The following is a 24194-nucleotide window of genomic DNA, read 5'->3' as shown; positions in this document are numbered from 1 at the left end:
ATGAGATGTATACTTGCTAGGCTTGCGGTTACACAACCGGTGGGGTTTCAGTTACACAACTGGTCGGGGTCCGGTTACACAACTGGTGGGCTTCGGTTACACAACTGGTCGGGCTCCGGTTAAATAACTGGTCGGGCTCCGGTTACACAACTGGTCGGGCTCCGGTTACTTAACTGGTCGGGCTCCGGGTGTGTCACTTGGGCTTCGGGTTGTGCATGGTCGGGCTTCGGTTCATGCATGGTTGTGCTTCAGAAGTTAATTGGTTCGTAAATGCTAGGCTTGCGGTTACACAACCGGTGGGGGTTCGGTTACACAACTGGTCGGGTTCATTTGCACAACTGTTCGGGCTATGGGGGTGTCATTTGGGCTTCGGGTTGTGCATAGTCGGACTTCGGTTCATGCATGGTTGTGCTTCAGAGGTTGTTTGGTTCGTAAATGCTAGGCTTGCGGTTATACAACTGGTCGGGTTCCTATACACAACCGGGCTTCGGGGTGCACAATAAACTACCACTCGCTGGTTGAATTTGGGAAGCTCAATGAACTATTCACCTCTGTCGGCAAAAAATCAATAAAGTGTGCAACTACGGTCTAGTTGCAAACATTGCAAATAATCCAATGGATTATTGCAGTTGTATTGTTTGCACCATCTTGAGTCTATTCGTTCTGTAATAAGAGACAAACCCCTCGCTGATAGATAATAATAAGATCATTTGCTATCATATTATTCGCAATTTTAACTTTTTCTCAATTTCTAATGGGCATTTTATTATCTTTGCAGACGAGAAGCGAAGCGAACACACGCCAGCGCATGTGTGTTTTATATTGGCGTCTCTTGATCGAAGATTTTCTTGATAATCTACAGCTATGAAGGCCTGAAAGGACTCCACACCCATTATACTTCATACAGTAAATATTGGTAACTTATCCTATTATTATTTTTTAATATATATATATATAATATATAATATAATATAATATAATATAATATAATATAATATAATATATATTATGTGTGTGTCTGTGTGTGCAGAAATAATAATAAAACAATTAACATTGAAATTGAATTGAAATAAGTTTTATTGAGGTAAAATACACACAAAGGGATGAGGTAGCTCAAGCTATTCTCACCCCGTTCAGTACATCGTGTTAATACATACATAGACACACATCACAAACAATAAACATATTACCAAACATTGAGAGATAAACATGTACATTTCCTCCTTTACACAAGTAGTATGGTATCAGACGTACACATAAATACTTTTATGCCCTAGATAATTAACATTGTGTACTCTCTATATATCAAAATATATTACTGGAAACCCATATTAGTCAATAAACAAAAAATTGGGCTAATTTTATGCCAAATTCGCTACTTTTAGACCGTCAACTCCGCTACTTTTCGCAAGTTGGAGCTGGCAACCCTGCTTGAGCCTCCTGGCCAGTACCGGCCCAGACACCGGACGGGGAGGCTGTGTGCGACGTGTCCTCCTCCCAGGCCCTCAGTCTCTTCATTATGGCAGACGCAGGCTTCTTCCGCGTGAGTTACAAGTGTTGTAGGGGGTTGTGAGCCGAGGGAGTGTGGGGTGGGAGTAGCATGGGAGGGCTGGGCGTGGTGGTGTGGGAGAGAGTGAGTGTGGTAGCGTCTGGTCAACATGGCCGCCAAAATAACCCTCCCATATTAATCTTTCTACAAGTGTGGATTTAATATCTCGCCTGAGCGCAGCATCAATATAGCTACCGCCTCTTGGAGCGGCATATTGATGCGCCTCTTAGAGTGTAGTTGGGAATTCAAGTTATTAAAAACAGTTGTGATTGGAAGTATTTATACACGGTGATAACTGCGTATGTTAGACTATTTAGAGTAGTCGGGGGAGGCGTATAGTGACGCCCTGTATGTTAGTCACTGTATCTTGTCACTGTACCTCGGGCAGCATACACAGTCTACCATGTGGCTTGGCCAGCCTAACCAAACATAGCCCCGAGGCTAAGGTTTTACATGTGGCGTCAGCAATTAGAAAATGGAGTTTCTGTCTAAATATCTTATGTTCGGATGCAGATGGTGAGTCACAGTAACGTGGGTGATGATATGATGAGGTAAGCACACGCCAGAAGAGGAGATGTCGTCTCTTCATCATCTGGTGTGAAGTGCCCGAAACGCTGCGCGTACTAGTGGCTTGACAAAAATGTAATTACTATGCTATGTATCCTCAGAATCCCAATGTACCTTCTTGTATATATATAAATAAATAAATAAAAAATAAACGCTATGCGTACGAGTGGCTTTAGGTAATATATGTACTAGCTCTATCTATAAACCCAACATTGTTTATAAAACAGGTATGTATGTACTTTCCTGAAGAAAATTGACTTTACTTTGATCATCACCTATGTACAATTTGACCCCCTACCCAATAACCTACACTCCGTACTCGATGCCAACATTACTCGACCAAAAGTATACCGAGATTTAACACGTAACTCGTTTTCCAATATTAGATTTGATAAGCTTTAAAATTTGTCCTGAAAACCATATGTTCACAAGTGACTACCTTGTGATGCATTTCGGGGCTCAATGTCTCCCCCCCCCCCCTCCTGGTTGCTGGACTGGTCAACCAGGCTGTTGGACGCGACTGCTCGCAGCCTGACGTATGAATCACAGCCTATTTGACTACTACACTTGAATCATATGTCAGCATTAAAAAAAAATCTCTACTAAATACCTTTTGCCCAAAATAACTTTTAGATTATATAACGTAGTCAATAATTTTCCATACTTTCGTTAGTTCGTGTCACTATCGTCTAAATGGTGAAATCGCACCAGCTCATACTTTTAGATCAATATTTATTGAATAATTAGCTATGTGTATAGTATAGAACAAATAGACAAGCCAAAATCAGCCCTAAATATTCAATATCTATAAAAAATATGCTTCAACAATAAAGAAGCCTATTATGATTTTCTCTAACTTATTTATTGCCAATGTCTGTATGTAATTAGAGAAATATAGATAATGCAAAAGAATCGCAACTGTAATGAATAATAACTCGGCCCCAAAACATATGTAATATTTTCCGCCTTCCCAACCCACTGTCCTCACCACTCACTGACCCATTATGAGAAGAATTCAAAGAACAATCTTGGTATATATTTTTTTTACTAATTCTTTTCAGCAAATGTTTAAAAGTTGTTCTAAAAGGTTATGTGAAAGTTATTTTTTTTATTAATACTGAATATGTATATGTAAATCTGTTAATACTTTTTTTACATGGTGTATAAGATATGTATGCTAGTACATAATGTCTCGTCTCTCCAGGGTACATCTGCGGAGCAGGACAATCGCTTCAGTAATAAGGACAAGAAGCTCATGAAGGAGATGAAATTCGCTGAGAGTTTAAGCAAAAAAGTAAGACCTTTCCTATAATATAATTTCTGGTTAACAGGGGGATAATTAGGTTGTAATAGAAACCAATACAGTTGTAAGTGTTGCCACCACAAATTGCATGCTGAGGACATTTGATAATACAGCTTGTTGCTATTGGGAGGGGGGAGAATATATGCTGTTTTATATTTTAATTTCAATCCCTTTTTTTTCCTGATCTAATATGCAGATGGTGAATCACAATAACGTGGCTGAGGTTATGACTAAATCATACATCAGACAATGGAGAAATGATAAAAGTTTCGGTCTGTTCTGGACCATTATCATGATGATGGTTCAGGACAGACCGAAAACGTCGTCGTTTCTCCATTTTCTCATGTGTGGTTTAATCATTTGTTCTCTGTACCTGTAATAAGTACACCTTGTTCTAGTTTAGTTTTATTTAGTTTAACTGCTTTCTACTTGCTAATGTGTTGAGAAATCATTTAGTTTTCTCTTATGCAGTATAAGATGTGTATTTTAAGATCTTTTTATTTATATTAATGCATTTTGTTGTAGCTGCGTTATAAAAAATAATGGTTTACTAGTATTTTATTGTTTGCAGGTTGATATGACCAAAGTGCGCCTGGAAGTGGTCAAACCTTGGGTTACGGAAAAAATTACTGCCATTTTAGGCATAGAGGATGATGTTGTTATAGAATATGTCTTCAATCAGTTGGAAGCAGAAAAGGTGAGTCTTGTGTAAATGGGGGAAGAGTTGTGTACAAAGACTGAGTGTTGGGAATGTGGTAAAGAATGACTGTCATAATTTTTTTTCTCTAAATCAGAAGTCCACATATCCTAACTAAATTCCAAAGGATAAGTATGGAAGTTGTTCATACTCATCCTAAGTATTTACCTTGTATGTTTGGGTGTGTGAATGTTTGTGCGTTTCTTAGTACGCAGATACAATGTTTTTGTATCTTAACCAGAATTTGATCTGACATTGCCAATCTTTCCTGGTAATAGCAAGTAATGCCAAAGGGGTGTTGGTCCATGGTGGAGGCGCCCCAGCCAGCGACCTGCTCCAGGCTACCTGTAGGGTAGTGTCCTCGTCTGCATCTGGCTGGCCCATCTCATGGGGGCTGGTCTTCTCTCCTTGTCTGGGTTCTTTCTCCCAGGTGTCTGAGGCACCTCTGCCTTGGCCCCCTGTGAGGAAGTGATCTCCGACACCTTGGATAGCATCTTTCACTCGGGCACATGACCTGGGAAACTGGGCCATGGCCTGGTATATCTACATGCGACAACTACCTGGGCATTAGGCCTGGGGTGACTGGGCCAAATCTCCTTCACAGCCGATCTTCATCTACAGTACTTGGATTGCTCTGGGCATAAGTGCCTGGAGCAGTCTGGGTTCCTCATCACACTTCCTGCGGTGCTCATCTGGAGGATACTGGGCCTCTTGCCTGGTTCATTAGAAGCTTGACCGGGGATAAACGTCCTTGGTAAAAGCCTCTGTCATCGAGGGTCTGGAATCTGGGTTACTGTTGGCCGTCTGTGTGAGACACCAACCTGGATTCCAGGCTCTGTCTGGACTCTTCCAGGCTTCCACCATCTTTAAATGAAGATAGTCTGAAGTCCCAGGCCAATGCTGGCTTGGCCTTGGTCATCATCCGAGGATCCGGGAATCTTTGGCTTGGAGAAAGCATTCCATGGGTCTCCATGCCGTACCAAGTTGAATTCAAGAATGAAAAACATTGAGTCTTTGCCAAGAGCTTCTACGTCGTGCACAGCAGTCCTCACCTTCCCCACAAATGGCTCGTAATGCCATAAGATATTTAAGGTACAAATGTCTCTTACGCCAAATTGAACATGTTTCAGGATAGCCTACATACCCCAGGAGGATTCCAAATCCTTTAAGGCTGACTGTAAGGAAAAGACTAGTGTGTTGTTAGGTCAAGTTAAGATAAATATACCTAAAATTTGCTTCATCATTAACAATACATTCAATAAGAGTCAAGATAATTATATCATGACTGGAATAAATAAATGCTACACATTTGACAACATTTTAAATTTCATGTTGAAATGTGTTTCATTTATTGATTTTAAATATAATTGCAAACAAATTAAGGGCCTTAAATTCTTTTTTATCCAAAGTGGGGGAACTTCCTTCTCAAAAATTAGGACAGTGCCAAAAAAATGACTTTCTCTTAAGTTATACAGAAAAATTGCAAAACTATCTGTTGTTACTTTTCACATGTTGAGGTGTCAAGCCTTTACCTCGGCAATTACATTGTTAAGGGTGTCATGCCAAGATTTTTTTATTTTTTTGTGTCCTTGACCCTTAAAGGGTGCAACTCTGTATCCTGGATCACCACTGTAATTTGTGTAATATTTTGTGAAAAATGTTTCGTTTCCTGCTTGCAAACGCGTTAAATATTTAATTCAAAAATATATTAATAATTTTCATGTCAAAATTTATATTACATTCTGATATGGGTTCCTGAAATTTGGATAAGTTACAATTTAATATACACTGCACTGTACTTGAACTATTCAGTAAAAGAAGGAAAAAGTCAGAATTGTCTCAATACTTCAAACCCAAATATATTCTGTAGAAGAAAATATCAGTGTTCAGTGAGGATCCACAAGGTCTTCTCTGAGTACTCTTTATTTTCTTCTCCGAGGTTATGAGTCCCTGCACTTGCACCAGAGATGGTACCCCTCCTACTGTACTGTATACAGTATTCTTAATATGAAGGGGCCACATGTCTCATTCACTTTTATACATTCAAACTTAATGATTTGTTATTATACAGAAATTATATGTCGGAATTTAATGTGAAGTTTTGTACATCCACATAAGTGCAGTATGTGGAATTTCTCCTTAAATATTTACCAAATTTCACCCAGTGGTGACTCGGGACTGACAGAATTACTCTTTATTACTCTCTCAAAGGGTTAAGGCTAGAAATATATACCTGTATATATAAATAATTTTTATGTTCACTTCTTATTACTAAGAATTCATTTGCTTTGCACTATTTTACATCTAAAATTCTTTGCAATAAAATCACATTCAATGAAAATGAAAGTTTTATTCAAATTAACAAACGTCTGTTCATTTTAAATTACATTTTATTCAGTTAATATTAATACAGTAATGTTCATATAGTAACAAAGTTTAAAAGGTTTCCAACTCCCGTATATTGAGCAAACTAGATGGGGTGGTATTATAAGAATCTAAATAAACCTTATTGCTGCAGTTAGTTTATCATTCTGGTGATAATAAAAAAATGGTAAAAAATGGCAGGTATTTTGGCATGATTCCCTTAAATCCGTTCCTCTCCCTGCACTTTTCTCTCCTTAGATTCATTATTCACCTTCTCTATCCTTTGTCATCTTTGTGGCATCTCTCTCTCTTCCTCTCTCCCCCCCTCTCCCTCTCCCTCCTGCCCTCACTTGTACCTTCTCTCTCCTGCCCTTTAACAGCCTCCCATCTCCCACCCTGTAACTGCCTCCTACCTCCCACCCTTTTTGCATTCCTTTCACCATACCTTTCTATCTTTTGGTTAGTTTTTGTTACATGATAACTTTTGAGCAATTATTTCCAGAATTTTTGTGCATGCACCACCCTGCCTGTGTGTGGAAAGTGGCAGTTTGTCACAGCAGGGATATATATATATATACCTATGTCAAAGGAAGTCAAAATGTGGCTCAAAATAACCTAAAGCATACACACGAAATGAAAGTGATGATGTTTTGGTCCATCCTGGTCCCTTTTCTAGTATTGATCTTGCCTCAATTTTGACTTGAGGGTCTGGAAAGGGTCAAAACATTCACTTTCGTTTTCATGCTTGGGTTAGGTTATAAGCCTATGTCATCTTGGCATGTAGACTCATTATGCACTTTAATTTTTGTGATGTACTTTTGTTTTATTTAATATACATGTCTTGTGTAAATCTTGGTTGTTGTCATGACTTAAGTTTTTTGTGTATTGATGATATTTAAGCATTATTGAATTAAATACAGTATCAATTATAAAACATTAAATCATTGATATTCTGGCACTAGGTGGCAGTAGTCAGGGTAGATATATTAGATGCATTTATTTTTTAATCAAATGGCAATGCTATATTAGTGTAATAATTTTGAAGATAATTAACTTGCGACTGATATTGACATTGACTCAGCCTTCTAGGAGGAGGATGGAGAGTGATGCTGCACTTCAGCTTTGTAGTGGGAGTCTGTGCTGCTCTCTCAGGTTTGGTGTGTTAGTCTCCTGTAACAGTCTGCTTAAGATGAATTCATGGGGCAATCCTGTAACAGTCTGCTTAAGATGAATTCATGGGGCAATCTCCATACCCATCTTGGTGGTTATCTGTAACTCGTAGTGAATTTACATTGAAGCTAAGCCACCAGAGTAAACTGCTTTATTTGTACAAGTTTTATACCGAATGGTGTGTTGTTCTTGTGAAAGCAAATCATGTACTGGTCATGGTTGTGTAAATTAATCAGTGTATTGCTTCTCCAAGTACGGTGAAGCCTGATCATAATAAAGTGCTATGCCTGTGTATTTTAAAAAGTTGTATATTATGTCTTCCAGAATCCAGATCCCAGAAAAATGCAGATCATGTTGACGGGCTTCCTCAATGGTAAAAATGCTCGCATATTCATGGGAGAAATGTGGGATCTCCTGCTTTCTGCCCAAGCCAGTCCATCAGGCATACCAAAGCAGTTCCTTGATCAGAAAAAAGAAGAACTTAAAAAGAAAATGGTAAATAGACTGCATGCATTTCTATTTTGTTTTGATTGAATCTTTGTTTTACAATTTCCATGGGATTATTTAAGTAAAAAATGAAACATTTTAGGTAGAGGTTCCATCCAGTTTTCACAGTTTTTCCCTTGGGTTTCTACTCGTTATTTTGTGCTTTTGCTTATTGACTTTAAACTTTCAACACGTGCATAGATAGTAAAAGGAGTGTTTCTATTGTAATTAAATAATTTCTACTGTATCTACTGAAACTACTGCTGTAAGTTTCTTTATAATGAATAAGCGTAGCCAACTCAGATTAGTTGACACCACATACCTTGATGCCAGTGGATGCTTTAAGTGGTCTGCTTGAATTGTTACTATCATGGTCACCACATTGATGATGCACCACAGGTTGTCCCGCACCTCATAAACTATTAAACAGTAGTTGGCCCCCAACTGAACTGAAATAGTACAGATATCCTTGGTCTTGGAGCCGCTCTGCTATAATATAAGCTCCCACACTTGGTACTCCAGGTGTTGGATGATTTTTACTCGTGCATTTTCACAACACTCTTCAGCATTGTAAATGAACTTGACATCCCTATGAGATTCCATAAAATAACCAGTCGTAGTGCAAAGTTGTGGGAGGCTAGCCTCGGGCATGTGGCTTCCATCCTTTGACAGATGTCCATTTGCTTTTTCTAGATAGATGGGTTACCTGGTGCTTCCTGGGTCTCTGTTTCTCTTGCTCCCAATCTCCCTCCCTCCTTTCCTCCCAATCTCCCTCCCTCCTTTCCTCCCAATCTCCCTCCCTCCTTTCCTCCCAATCTCCCTCCCTCCTTTCCTCCCAATCTCCCTCCCTCCCTTTCCTCCCATTCTCCCTCCCTCCTTTCCTCCCTATGGTCAAAACATGCTCAAGTACAGTTAATTCACATTATCGATGTTGAATTGGTCGATAGCAGCCATGAAATATATTGCTGAGCACATAGCTATGGACAGTCTGATCCACATTTCAAACTTGATAGGAGTCATTGGGTGTGGTAATAGGAACCAATCCTACTTAGAGGGCATGGAGTCGACCCTCAACCACCCTATGACACTCGCTACATAATCACAAAAAGCCCTGCAAAAGTTTGGTGAAGCCCCATAGCCTGGCCTCCAATCTCAAAACAAAGACATTTCTCATTTAGAGGCAACATAGTATAATGTTTGTAATCGTTCATTTTATTATTATAATGTTTGTATTGAGTTGTCCGTAAAAGACTAGAGAGGATACTGTTATCTTGAGATGATTCTTGAGGTTATCTTGAGATGATTTCGGGGCTTTAGTGTCCCCGCGGCCCGGTCCTCGACCAGGCCTCCATCCCCAGGAAGCAGCCCATGACAGCTGACTAACACCTAGGTAATAGGGTGAAAGAAACACTACCCATTGTTTCTCGCTGGCGCCCGGGATCGAACCCGGGACCACAGGATCACATCACTGTGTTGTCAATCTCCATTGAGTATGCAAAGTATAGTGTTCATATTGTTGAGCTGGTTGAAGTAAAATTATTATATTAGTTGTCTCATAAAATGCTATATTTTATATTCAGGAATGGATGCATGATGTATATCAACTTTTGTCATTGACTATTATCCTGTATGACTTGGATGTTTGTCCTGTTTTGTTCTGGTAAAACAAGTAAATCATTAACAGCATGTTTTACAAGGTTGCTGTAAATAATTATAAGCCAATATTTAATGTAACTTTGGATTTAAATTTCAGGAAGAAGAAGAAAGGTTGCAGAAGATTCAGGAAGCTCGACGAGAACGAGATAAAGACAAGGAAAAGGAAAAAGAACGGGACCGTGATCGTGATAAAGATAGAGAGAAGGACCGAAGAGATAGGTAATTTGTATTCATAGAAGTCTGTGATGTAGAATAGACATAAAATAATAAGGAACAAAAATTTCAATGGTACTGTATAATGTTTGGAGATGATATGGGCATGTTGACTGGAAGATGATGATTGACAGAGCGTGTATAATAGTAATTTTGAGCATGATTAAAGTGGAAGACTTGGAATAACATGGTGAGGCAGTGTGTGAGAAGTGGCTGTTGATTTTGAACAATGCACAGGATGGAATAAGGGACAAGGCTATGCAGCAAGGGTTGCAAGGAGGTTGTGAACGTATTTGTGCTGTATATGCTGACTCGCATGGAGTGTAGTACACGTGAGCTTGTGAAACATTAGGTTGCTGCTGTAAATTTGTGCTGTAGTGTGGTGCTGCTTGTTTAGACATGGTGCTATAGTATGGATTATATAATGAATAGACTAATAATTGCTGATCAGATTAAAAATGTTACTTTTAATTTATCTATTTCTTATATAAAGTATACTTTGCAATATTCACAGATTTCTCCCACTGAAGGTATGCATAAAAATTATTTCTTGAATTTAATTTGTGTGGATCCGATACTAATCTTAATACTGTATGTGCTTCACATGGCAAAAATTTAGAGCTTATCATAACAGATGCAATTTCCTTACACTATCAAGAATATAACCAATAATTGAGGTTTTGACCAGTTACTAGTAACTAATTTAGACCTTTTAAGTCTAAATTTTAGCCCTGGTATAATCAATGAAAATTTGTTGATACATAAGCTTTTACAATTCTAGTGTATTATGGTTACATGATTTAGGATAGATCCATTTTTTTCTTTGGCGATCAACATTCATGATGAGTCAAATTGTTTACTTAGGTTACAGCTTGGGTGCTAGTTTGTTTGTTTGTTTGCTGAACCAATAAATTACGGTTTCGATTTCCAGGAGGAGTCGCAGCAGAGATAGGTCTTCTAGAAATTCTCGCCGGGACAGGTCTCGCTCGCCGCGTTCCAAAGATGACAAAAAGGACACAAAAAAAGATTCTTCTAGGTAAGTACTAGTCTTTTTAAAAAATATCATAAATGTTAGCATGAATCTTAACTTTTGGAGTTTCTTGTAGGAACGTAAGTTTATATTTATTAAGTTTGGAAATTTCTTGAAAGTACAGTATAGGGAGTCCCCAACTTATGAATGGGATGCATTGAAAGCTGAATGTAATTCTGAACCAGATATTTTCATAGGTTCAGTGTTATAAATGGGGGTATGCATTCCTAGACCATAAAAAAATCATATTTTCACAGGACATTTGATATAATCTTTCTGTTTACCTGATAAATTTGTATTAATTGGCCTATGAATTGGACCATGACTCGCTTCAAAACGCCTAAAGGAAGGAGGAGCAGTAGGTGATGTGTAGGTGTTGGAAATTGGTGGATGATCTTCAGTGGCACTAGCTACTGTAGATTGCTCAAAATTTTAGTCGTGTCCTTGTGAGTACAGTGGTTATGTACAAAACACATTGAGTAAAATTAAAAGAAATAATAAATGAAAGTGAACCATAAACTTGGGCTGGATGGTGGAGTGACGGTCTCGCTTCATGCAGGTTGGCGTTCAATCCCTAACCGTCAAAGAGATTGGGCACCATTCCTTCGCCCCATCCCATCCCAAATACATGTTCTGATCCTTTCTATATACAGGTAGTTGCAATGGCTTGGTGCTTTCTCCCTATAGTTTCTTTCCTCTTCAGTGATTTCTTATGATACCACCCTTTTCCTCTTAAGATTATACTCATTTAGGAAAATCATTAAAAACTTGTTTGGAGCAGTATAATAGTACTCCTTTTTTCCCCATGCATTATTGGCATAGTGTACCAAGCAATATAGAAAGTTGGACCCATTATAAAGAATCTCTAATGGCAAAACCTGATTAAAGAAATTCTATCCAGCACCAATTTTGCCCCCATGCTCCAGCCTCTGAACATGTGTTCACTTGATTGTGCTTGTTTGGGTTAAGCTTGGGCTCTTTTTAGTGCCACCTCTCAACCATCAATCAACTGGTAAACTGTTGCATCAGATAGGTGTGTGTGTGTGTGTGTGGGATGCTGTATTTATTTAACTTGTAATTATATTTGTTCCTTATTTTTTCTCTAGATGGGATAAAAAAGAGGACACCAAAATTAAAGAGGAGAAGAAAGAAGCAAATGGGGAAGCTACGACTAAAGAGAAATCGTCGTCTGCCAAGTCACCCAAACGTGAATCATCGCCCAAGCATGACGCGCCAGTCAAACAAGAGAAGCCTGAAATTACTCCCAAGAAGGAACGCAGTGATAGAGGAGATAGAGGAGACGGTGGGCATTCCCGAGACAGGAAAAGCAAACGAACCGACAGGTAACCGGTGGTCTGTTTGCCAAATATTCTGCATTTGCATATTTCCACTATTTCAGAATGGTGGAAATATTCCGCTATTCTGCATTTTGCCAAGGTTAACAAAATACTTTTCTTCCAGTAGAAAAGAGAGCAAAGCAGTAGTTAAGATTTTGTTTAGTGAAAAGACAATGATTAAGATATAATTTACTTGATAAATTTAAATTAATTTACAAAAGAATTTAATTGAGAAATTTTGAATGAGAATTTTGTAAGCATTTTAACAGATTGTGTCATGCTAAGTAAAATAAAGGCTTAAAAGAATTTATGAAGTGAAGGTTAATGTTTTTTTTTTTTTTTTAAATATTGGGAAACTAGAACCCATCAGTGGCCAGGATAGTCTGTCTCTGCCCCACCCCATCCCATGTCTTAACCATCCCCCCCCCCCCTCGCGTCACCGACTCGGACGCGAGAGAAAAATTTTGAACGCCAGTAGCGTTAATGGAGAGCAAAGGTGTTAAATAACCATTATTGTATTTAGAGGTGTAAATTACGCTATTCTTTATGAAGGTGGGAGGACTTGGCTATAGACCTATGCTAGTGCCAGTAAAGGCAAATGCCTGCTAATTGCATTAATGTGTGTAATGGAGTAAATAAAAAATGCCATTTCATTTTAATCTACCAGGGGCAAATCTCCGAGAAAGGAAGATGATCGCAGACGTCGGAATTCTCCCCGAAAACGATCTCCGAGTCCTCGAAAACATTCACCAGTTACTCGGAAGCGGTCACCTAGTATTAGGAAGAGATCAGTTAGTCCACGTAAGCGGTCACCCAGTATTCGAAAGAGATCACAGAGCCCTCGGAAAAGAACACCCACTCCCCGCAAACGTTCTCCCAGTATCCGCAAGAGATCAGTCACTCCACGCAAGCGTTCTCCTTCACGTAAGCGCTCGCCAACTCCTCCCAAGAGACCAGGAAGTCCACGTAAACGATCGTCGTCACCAAGGCCTAAAGTGCGCAGACGGCTTTCACGTTCACCCAGCTCAAACTCAGAGTCTTCCAGGTAAGTTAGCAAAGAATGTTACATTAAAGTCTTGTGTAGGTGGCCATTTGATCTTCATAAGGGATGCATCCCTAAAGATTCTCATAAATAGAAAAAATTATTATTGTATTTGAGGAAAGTAGGAATGCATTCTACAGAACTCCTTTTTTCCTACTTCTTTTTCAATTAAATACTTCGCTGAGTATTGGTACTTATAATTAAGTAACTTTCCAGCCACAAAAACTGTACATAGTGTGCTGCTGAAGACTTGAGATCCCTTGATGCAAGAATGGACAGTAATACAAAAATGTTATGTAATTTGATCATCCTCACATAATTTGAATTTTTGTGTTAAAATATTGGCATGCAGGTTTGAATTCAACATCCACAGCATAGGTTACATCTATTTGATCTTTAAATATCTATCTACATTTACTTAGTATCTGCATGCTGTCCCTGATGACATCTCATCCATTTCTTACGTTTTAATGATAATTTTAATTTATTAACTCCATCATTTTGCTTTCATAATTATGCTTCAGGTTTTCTCTTATTTTGTAGAACTCAAATGTTTTCTTGACAAAGCCCTAGTGTGTTCATAACATCATAAGTTGTTGAATGTTTTACCTGTGTATTAAAGCCCCGCAAACCTTCTCTCAAAAGTGGTTCAAGGTCTCGGAGTAGATCAGCCCCAAGAAATAAAGATGATGATTTCGAGATTCATCGAAAAGAAGATTCTGTCTTGAAGAAAAGGCAGTACAGATCCAACAGAGATCCTTCCAGTTCAGAAGATGAGGTAAATCGAGAGGTTGGTAATCAACTTGCTTATTGATTCGTGCTTTGGAGAGTGAATATATTTTTATTACAATAATTTTTCAGGTTTATCATTTATATACTGTACTTATCCAAGGGGTGGTTTAACAGGGACCATCTCGGCATTTCACTGGTGACCATAGAGGTGGTGGTGGTGGGGGTGGTGGAAGTCCCCCTCGTCGAAATGCTCCACACATTAATAGACGATCTATTTCTCCTCGAAGGGGTAGGAGGTCTCCTTCACCACGATACCGCCGAAGGTTAGTTGGTTTTTGTTTGTAGTTTGTCATTCTAAAGTGGATGCAATGCAATGACTGAAGCCTTTAATGACTAAGAATTATTTAGAAATATAGAATGATAATTATGCAGTACTCTTTTTAAATATAGATATTTCCTAGTAGGAGTATCATATTTCCCCCCTTCTTTCTCATGACACAACTCATTCAGTATCTCAAACACCTTTATCATATTGGCTATAAATGAAGTAGTGTGTTCCTCTAACATTGACTGGTTTTTTACTTAACCATATCTCAAATATTTCAAGAGCCTAATCATGTTGACTTAAAAGTGAGGGCATTTATGTGATCATAATACTTGGGTGCTCCCATTATTTGGATAATTTTGGATACGAGATACTAGTATGGCAAGTGTGTATGTATGGCAAGTGCTAGTATGGCAGCAATTTTTACTATTCAGCATTCTAATAAGGAGAGCATATAAAGGAGATGAGCAATTACAGAATTTGTGTCAAGGTAAACTCCATTGCATTCACATAGAGCTATTATATCCATATTATCATACATGTAAAACCCAGACAATAATAATTTAAATCAACATGACAATAACTGCATTGCCTCGTGCATCAACGTATGGTGATAACCCCTCTTTAAGAGTTAATTTACTGTATGTATATTATTCACCTCCCCAGCCCACGGCGTCATACTCCAAGCCCAAGGTTCATCAGGCGATCACCTAGTCCACGTGGCAGGAGATCCATAAGTCCTAAGGGAAGTCCTCGGATGCGTGGATCACCTATGCAAAGAGGTAGAATGTCGCCACATGTAAAAAGAGGAAGGTCGCTTAGCCCACGAGGCAGACGATCTCCTAGCCCTAGAAATCGCATGTCTCCCGCTCTCAGGGGACGTAGATCACCCAGTCCAAGAGGAAGACGTTCTGTTAGTCCAAGAGTGCGTAGGTCACCTAGTCCAAGAGTAAGGAGATCTTCGAGTCCCCGGAGGAGGCCCATGTCACCACCACAGAGGTACATGGTTATTATTTTCAGCTTTATACAAATTGAATAATATATGTAGCTGGTTCTAGTTCTACTTCCCCAAGCCCAGCCTGGGGCCAGGCTTGACTTGTGATGGTTTAGTCCAACACGCTGTTTGTTATTTGAAATGGCTCACAGATCCACATATCCACTACAACCCTGTTGGTCTGGCACTTCTTCCTGGAATTTGTCTAATTACTTTTTTTTTTAAGCCCAACTTTGTTCTGGCAATATTTCATATGTTTGCCGGGAGAGTATTGAATAGCCATGGACCTCTTGATGTTCATACTGTTGACAGTTGAGAGACGGGACCAAAGAGCTAAAGCTCAACCCCCGCAAGCACAACTAGGTGAGTACAGTGGTCTCTTATTGTGCCTATGGCATCTACTCATTTAGGCTCTTGTACAGTGGGCAGTGCTGTAGTAAATATTTCACGTGTACTCACTGTGTTGTGAGTATAAAAAGTTGCGAACTTGTGAGTAGAGTTCTTCACCACATGTAGGAATTCACTGTTGTTGAATACCTCGTGCTTACCAAATCGACAGACAGTTTTCTTGTTGGTGTTGTAGCGTGTTCAACTAATGTTAGTGTTGGGTCCATAAGTGTTACACCATCTAGAGTAATTACAGACTTATGTCTCTAGGTCAGCGTGGCTCCCAAAGGAGACATGGCCACTTTTAGTGACTTGTACAATCAACAACCCTGCAGATTCTCACTCCAGCATAAATCTGGGGTATTCATCCAGTACACCGACACAGCTATCCTTCTAGCCATCCCTGTGAACAGATGTAACCAATGGTTACATCTGGTTACTTTCTTAAAATGGTTAAAGGACATACAGCATTTCATTGCATTTGATAGGCCATCCTACAATTTAGGATCATTTATTTTCTTGACATTTCTGCTTTGGTTGAAATGAACTTTTGAAATGTAACAGAAACATATCTTGTGTAGTGTCTATAGGTTCTGTTGCATCCCTTTTAAGAAACACGAGATCACAACCATAACACAGTCACCCAAATCTTGCCAGTTGCCTATTGTGAGGCAAGAGGTTCACTGTTCAGTAGGGACACTAGCTAATGGAATATGTACTCTTAATACACACTGACAATAACGTGATATGTCGTTGTTGTTTAAGATTTGCTACCTGGAACAAAAAGTCCCAAGTAGCACAGGCTATGGTGAGCCCGTAGAAAGTGATATATCAAATGAACAATGATATATCACGTTATTGTGATATATTATTGTTCATTTGATATACTGTATCATGTTATTGTGATCTGTGTGTATTGAGGTAGAAAGAACTGAAGTAAGTCAAAGGTAGAACTATTTGCTGACGGTGTCAGAGTGCACAGAGGAATTATGTGAAACCCTGGTTAGACTTCAGTGGAAGCCTCGGGATCCTCGTGAGGGCAGTAGCACTCAAAGTTGCAATTGTTTTACCATGTTGTGGTACAGTTGACTAAAGCGTGTCTGGGGAACATCCAGAGTATAGGTTCAAACCCTCATCAAGGCCCTTGTGGATTTGTTCATGTACTCTTAATATTTACACTTTATATATCCGAGATATATGGCCTGAGGATACCTCTTGACCAGCTACAACCACTCTTTAAATTATGTAGTATTAATTTGTTATTTTGTAACTGGTTATATTTATTAAATATTGTAACTGGTTATATTTATTAAATGTTGTAACTGTTCATTATTACATTTGATAGATATCGCCGTTCTGCCTCACATTCACCAAGTCGGAAGAAACATAGAAGCCCCTCGAGGTCACCTCGACGTGCTGGTGGGCCAGTTCTCCCTCCAAGTGCTGACAAGAAACACAACATAAGCAATGCCAGTCGCCTGATGCAATTAGCAAACTATTCTGCCGATACAATTAAAGAAGTTCAGTATAAACTAACAAAGAAGTAAGTATCAAATTTATATATTTTTAACATCATCCTTCATGATACAGTAATCTGTTCATTAAGATTTTCCTCCTAATACTAACCCCCCTTGAAAATGTATCCTTTTTTCTCTCATTCTGTAGTTTGTATTTGTCTACCTCCACCTATATACTTGACCACTTGGGCTGGATGGTAGAGCGACGGTCTCGTTTCATGCAGGTTGACGTTCAATCTCCGACCATCCTAGTGGTTGGGCACCATTCCATCTCCCTGTCTTATCCCATTCCTTATCCTGATCCCTTCCAAGTGCTATATAGTTGTAATGACTTGGCACTTTCTCCTCTTATTTCCCTTCACTTCTCCACCTATATCTATTAATTATATAATCATATTACATTCGTAATTAACACAAACATTGAGGAACACGAAGCCCTATTAGAAAAAAAATAGTATGCTACAAAGATGAATAGCATCATTTCACCTGTTCAACAAGAAGAAACTGAAGACCTGTTACAGTGGTAATTGTCATTTGCATTTAATATGCAGTCAGCTCTTGATTTCTTATTGTTGAAACTTAGTTATCTTACAAATAGCTTTACATACCATTCACAGAAATGAAAATAACCATCCTGCCTCTGCCAGCGAGGATTCTGATACAGATGATGCGAGAACAGTACGGAGAGCACAGAAGAGAAGATCACGGTCTGTTACTGAGTCAGCGTCACCGAGGCAGAGACGGCGACTGGACTCTGGCTCTGCTGACGGTTCGATGGAGGAGGAGGAAGAGGAAGGGTCATCCAGTAGAGACTCTTCACCAGTAGAAAAGAAGAAGAAGAAAAAGAAGAAGAAGCATAAGAAGAAGGAAACCAGCACTGATTCTGAGGTAAGAAAAAAAACTCCAAAACATTTCTGGCTCAGCTGGTGGCAGGTCGATATATGGGAAGAGAATGTGGCCTGTATGTTTATACTCTCGTAATTGCATTTGTGGAAGATGAGCTTACATCTCATAGGTTTATAGGCGTGTAGATTTAGTCCCTGGTGGCATAGGTAACACACTTGCCCTACGCCTTGCAAGCAGTTTGGACTAGATTTGAGTCCTGGCCTGGGAGGATTGACTAGGCACCAAAACTTAACTGTTCGCACCTCTGTTCACCCAATAGTAATTGGGTACCAGTACCCTGATTCATCAAACAGTTATACAAGTACTTATGAACCTGTACGTCTTTTCTCAGTCCATGACAGCTTTGTTTACATTTATTAAATAGTTTGAGCATCAAACTTCCCAATTTAATGTTATAAATGCCTCCTAGTACTACAGAGCTCATAAAATGTTAAGTAAGTGTAATATTTACTAATTATTATTATTTACCCAGCAAAGTTAAATATTTTCCACCAAATATTACAAAAAAGATGTACAGCTTTAAACTAGATGTGTAAATGCTTTGATGAATCTAGTCCTGGTTAACTAATTGGTGGGTGATGTTTCAGGGAAAATTAGCGGGTAAGGCTTACTGTGAGGTATGGGAAGGAAATCTCAGTCTGCTAACAAGAATCCAAAGTCATCAGTTCCTGTACCAACCTGTGTAAAGCCTTTTGTGGAGTTTGTCTCGACCACTTCTTAGTGCATTTATTGGCCAGTCTTCTGTATGCAGCTGATGTTCTTTTGATGTGGGGCTTTTGGCAACAAGTTATCTTGAGGTTATCTTGAGATGATTTCGGGGCTTTAGTGTCCCCGCGGCCCGGTCCTCGACCAGGCCTCCACCCCCAGGAAGCAGCCCGTGACAGCTGACTAACACCCAGGTACCTATTTTACTGCTAGGTAACAGGGGCATAGGGTGAAAGAAACTCTGCCCATTGTTTCTCGCCGGCGCCTGGGATCGAACCCAGGACCACAGGATCACAAGTCCAGCGTGCTGTCCGCTCGGCCGACCGGCTCCCTGTTTGGTAATGCCAACCCTCAATTTTTTTCTTTTTCCCATCTTGATTTCAGAGGATTTCCTTTCCCATGTGATAAGTTGTCTGGCCTTCTGTTCCCTATACCCAGCTTCATTACTTTGCACTTGCTTGAGTTGAACTCTTGTAGTCACTTGAGGAACCATAATCCAATTTTGTCTGAGTCATCGAGCAGTTTCTTGCAGTTTTCCATCATATTTATCCTGACATTAGAATCAACTATTCTCAATGCTGGTTGATGCTTGTGTTCTATTCATAAAATATTAACTTGGTTTTGTTTCCTACTGCTTGTGATCTTAAGACCAATGGTTTTTTACCCTCTGTCCTTCACAATGCGTGTGTGTGTGTACCTTGCTTAGTGGTACAATAGTTCGGTATAGAATGTGTAAATGTAGACCAAATGTATACAATGTATAGTATATCTTATTTTGAGGTTATCTTGAGATGATTTTGGGGCTTAGCGTCCCCGCGTCCGGTCCTCGACCAGGCCTCCTTTTTGTTACACCCCCCCCCCCCCAGGAAGCAGCCTGTAGTAGCTGTCTTACTCCCAGGTACCTATTTACTGCTAGGTAACAGGAGCATCAGGGTGAAAGAAACATTTTACCCATTTGTCTCCGCCTCCGCCGGGGATCGAACCTGGAACCTCAGGACTACAAATCAGAAGCGCTGTCCACCCAGCTGTCATTCTGCAAATAGCGATGAGACTGTGTAATGTTAAACTTGCAGGTTACATGCATGAGGCACCACTAAAATTTCTATCATATCATTCTGGTCCCAATCTGGTTTTGCATGAAGTCCTATTTCCTAATCAGTGCTAAATTTTTTGGCTATATATTACCAAATTTTCTGAATTGATCATTCAAAAATAAAATGAACCATGAAGTTGTTTTGTGTTTAATAACTTTCCCATGGCATAATTATTTATGCCATGGGAAATGCCAAATATCATTCATAATGATAAATGCACTTGTCTGAAGAAGTCGTTAAATATGTCATCCGAGTAATATTGAAGGAGTTATGTGATGTAGTTTTCCCATGAACTGTGGGCAAGTTTCAGGGTAAAATTTAATTTCAACAGATTATATGATGGAGATCTACTGTTAGAACCTGTCTAAAAGAGTAGTTCATTCATCTCGAGTATTTTCCAGGATCCAGCCCTTAAAGCTAATTTTTAAAAAGTGGTAAAGAAACCAGGCCCCATCAACTTTCCTTTGCCCTGAACTTTTTTCCTGTAGGTCAAGTTTTTATGAAATTGGTAACTCATTGTGATAGAGAGATATGGTTTTATAACCCTTTTCAGAATAAAATTTCATGACATGCATCTTCCCTAGTTGACTGCAACGGAAATATTTGTAGTTTATTGGTAGTGTCCTCCTGTCTTTCCTAATGTGCTTGTAGTTTTATAATCCTTGCCGCTCTCCGCCAGTGTTTTAAACGACCGTGGATGGCACGTGGGTTGCTTGGTAAGTTTATCGTAATTTCTCATTTTCTTCTTAACTTCCAGTGTTCATTTATATACTGTTGGTACATTACTGTCATAACCTTGAGACCTGTACTGTACTACTGGACAAACAACATTGTTTGGAGCGCCGTCGGGAACGTGTCACTCCGCTAATGTGCATGTACAGGCATTTATTTTTGGGAAATGACTAAGTTTTATTGTTTCACAGTTATCAGAAGTTGAAGAGAAGAAAAAGAAGAAAAAGGAAAAGAAGAAGAAACACAAGAAGCAAAAGAAGCACAAGAAGCACAAGAAACACAGACATGAGGTAAGCTTATGTGATACAGAACATTCGAGCTCAGAGTAGTTCAGTGTTTCATCTTATTTTTCAGTGTTTCTTCTCCAGAAAAAGTCTCTATAAAATGAAAATGTAACCACTTTTGCAGGTGTTGTATTTAATAAAGATTACTATGAGAAAATCCACAGGAGCCGTGATCCTCGTCTCGGCTGCTGTGGATTTTTCTCCTTGATATATATATATCACGTTGCTGTGATTTCTCTGTGTAAAGATGCTATGATATATGAATCGAATTGACTAAGAGGAAAAGGAAGCAATTTAGTGCTAAAAGGCTGTAATTGTCTCTTACCTCATTATTAGTTGAGAGAGAAAAAGATGCTTCATCATGAGCCATGTTTAGTTTGACTTGTTTTAATTGAATACATTATATCTATTTTTAGAGAAATTCAAGCTTAAAGAATTAAGCTGAAAAGTTTACTCAGTTTCGGTTGACTTTTTGTGGTGTTGGATTTGCTCCTTATTTACCTTGTAAATGCTTAGCTATGTTGTTTGCTATAAGAATATTTTCCCAAGTTTTACTCCTGTCATATGTAAGTAGAAATATTCTCACTGTTCAGGAGACAGAGAGTGAGTCAGGAGAGAGCATGGGAGCAGAGGAGCTTGAACGGAAGCTACGGGAGAAAGCCCTCCTCTCCATGAAACGTCAGGAGCGATCATCTGCAGCCTCAGAATCCGAATAGGTTCAGGTACTATTGTGTACACTGAGCATGAGAACCATAAGTAACTTTTATAGGTGACTATTTTGTAGAACCGTAAATTGTTCGAGTCGATGCCATGATAGCAACGATGGGATTTCTTAAATTTACTGAGCAACGGGTGCCACATCAAGGATACCTCTCTCCTTGTCACTCATTTGATAAAAACCCTTGATGCACAATTTGTTTAGTGTATTATTTGCCTCTGATTTTGTATAATGGCTGGAAAAGGGGAGATTCTGCCTTTACACAGTTTATTTATGTGTTGGGAAGAGTACATGGGACATGGCAGCACTGACTTCATGCTGTTTATTGTTGTAAATACCTTGGAACAAATGCATAAAATTGCACTAAAAAGCAGTTAAAGTTAAAATGAAAATAGAGTAAATTTCACATGTTAGCCCTTATATTCTGAATCTTTGCCTTATGAGCCTAACACTGGAATAAATTAACCATTTCATAGTTTGCTATTTGTATTCAAAAAATTTAGGGATCAAAGTTTTGAACCTTGGCATCATGTAGTAAAATTCTGACCGTTATTATTCTTCAATGAGAATATCATAAAAACTGAGGCAGTGTATGCTATGAGCAACAGTCAAGGGTATTTAGCTGTCTTTTGGACTCCCCTTTGTATGAACTGTGTATTTGCCAATACAGTGCAAGATAATATGTTTGAATTAAACTGTACAATGAAGCAAATAGTTTTGCCTAAATGGCAGTCAATCAGGTAATTTACAGCATTCTTTTTCCACTCTGTACTCCAATATATAAATATATATATTTCTTGTTTGCTGCAATACTATTAGTGTATATTTTAAATTTTTTCCTTATGAATGGTTGTAAAATGTACATCAGTTTTGATATCTTTACAATGCACAGTATTTAACATACGGTATAATTTTTTACAAAATGGCAGTGTAATGCCATGAAGCATGATGAGGAATGCTAGGTTAGGATTTGATTGTGATTATGTAAATGAGTAAAAAGCTGTTAATAAACATTTTGTACAAAACCAAACTTATGTGTTTTTTTTAAAGTTCAGTGCAAATAATACAATGATTAGTCAGTAGTAAATGATCTATATGATTTTAAGAATTGCTGTGTGAATAATGTTGGCTTAAAGTACCCAAGAAAGTTGTGTGTGTGTGTGTTCATTACAGCTAATTGTAACACTAAATAAGCTAAAAAAAAAATGCATTGCAATATTTGATATGCTTATTGTATTTAGGCCTTGAATTACCAGAAGGCTCAACCCTCATTAACCCTGAACTGCACAGCTATTTAAAAAGTCTACACCAAGGCGCACATGATTAAATGGTTAACAAATCAAAGGGTAAAATTTAAAAAATATGATAGGGTGAGGGTTAAACCTGCAGTTTAACCCTCCGACATTGAATGCCTGTGACATTCATAAGGCAGACCAACATGTGTGGTAAATTGGTTGCATTTCAGAAATGTACATATTAAATCCACTATTCTGAATAAAACATCTGTTATATATAAGAAAGCAACATTCAAGCATTCTTAGAGGTCATTGACGATGCCAATACAAGAGTAGAAAGTACAATCGGTGCCAAAGGAATTATTGAAGGATGGTTTTCTTTCACTAAACAACCTACCAAGACAGTTACCCTGTAGTGTGGTGTTGCTGGGTTTTATTGAAGCCCAGTGTGCTCCATTGACAAATGTCTGGTAAGGGCCTCTCATTTCACACCCTGCTGAAGGAGAGCAAGTACTGTAATTATCAAAAGGAGGACACGAGATGAGCGATATCAAAGGTATTAGATTTCCCAAGGATTTTATTGAGCCATTAAGAAAGCAAAACACATGCTCATCCTGAAAAATTTTTCATTCTTCAAGGAGGTGCATAACCAAGTGGGATAATACAGTTAGAACAGTAAGGAGAAGAGTGCTGTTCTATTAGTGGCAATGAGTTACGTATGTGTAGCCAATACATAACACTCAGAGCAGTTTTCCACTATCACAGCAGTGGGAGGAAGCCCAAAGGAATAGGTCACCTTTGTGTGCAGTTCCCCCTTCCTTTCTGGCCCGTTGTCATCGTGAGGGGACTTGGTGGGCGGCTGCTGGAGTGTGATGCTCCACGGGTCAGTTCTGTCCTTTTGAAGCCTTATGGTCCTGCTGCTGTCTTCACCAATTTTGCCAGATATCTTTTCCTTGTGTTTCATTTTTCTCCTCCCTTTTCCCCTCTTCTCCTTTCTAATTGTCATTTTCCCACCGACCTTTTGCCGGTCTTGATTATTCTTTCTGACTTCTTCTGTTTTAACGCCCAGGTGTTTGGAGATGTATACTCTCTCACCCGTATAACTGTGGTACCCAAGGTCGCGAGTGAGGGGACGCTTTTATTGTCAATCC

At 39.0% G+C, this 24194-nt stretch overlaps 1 protein-coding gene across 12 annotated transcripts; it reads left to right on the top strand.

Moving 5' to 3' along the window:
• The first annotated feature begins 1392 nt into the window (after positions 1–1392).
• On the top strand, positions 1393–22838 carry Srrm1 (Serine-arginine repetitive matrix 1). 12 transcript variants are annotated; one of them, XM_069312195.1, is made up of 17 exons: positions 1448–1543; positions 3321–3410; positions 3991–4116; positions 4395–5208; positions 7562–7632; positions 7975–8145; positions 9890–10011; positions 10937–11041; positions 12142–12378; positions 13040–13417; positions 14060–14204; positions 14321–14469; positions 15138–15470; positions 17198–17395; positions 18017–18257; positions 20998–21096; positions 21684–22838. In XM_069312195.1, the coding sequence occupies exons 6-17, from the start codon at positions 7993–7995 to the stop codon at positions 21804–21806; spliced, it is 2283 nt and encodes a 760-aa protein (XP_069168296.1). In that variant the 5' UTR covers positions 1448–1543; positions 3321–3410; positions 3991–4116; positions 4395–5208; positions 7562–7632; positions 7975–7992; the 3' UTR covers positions 21807–22838. The 12 variants fall into 12 exon arrangements, with proteins under 12 accessions (XP_069168293.1, XP_045582356.1, XP_045582358.1 ...); XM_069312194.1 differs by lacking the exon at positions 7562–7632 and having other exon boundaries at positions 1447–1543; XM_069312193.1 differs by having other exon boundaries at positions 1447–1543; positions 7562–8145.
• Positions 22839–24194: the final 1356 nt, after the last annotated feature.

Source organism: Procambarus clarkii, chromosome 71 (assembly GCF_040958095.1).
Source record: "Procambarus clarkii isolate CNS0578487 chromosome 71, FALCON_Pclarkii_2.0, whole genome shotgun sequence".
NCBI classification, from domain to species: domain Eukaryota; kingdom Metazoa; phylum Arthropoda; class Malacostraca; order Decapoda; family Cambaridae; genus Procambarus; species Procambarus clarkii.
This window is presented reverse-complemented; position numbering and strand designations above follow the sequence as displayed.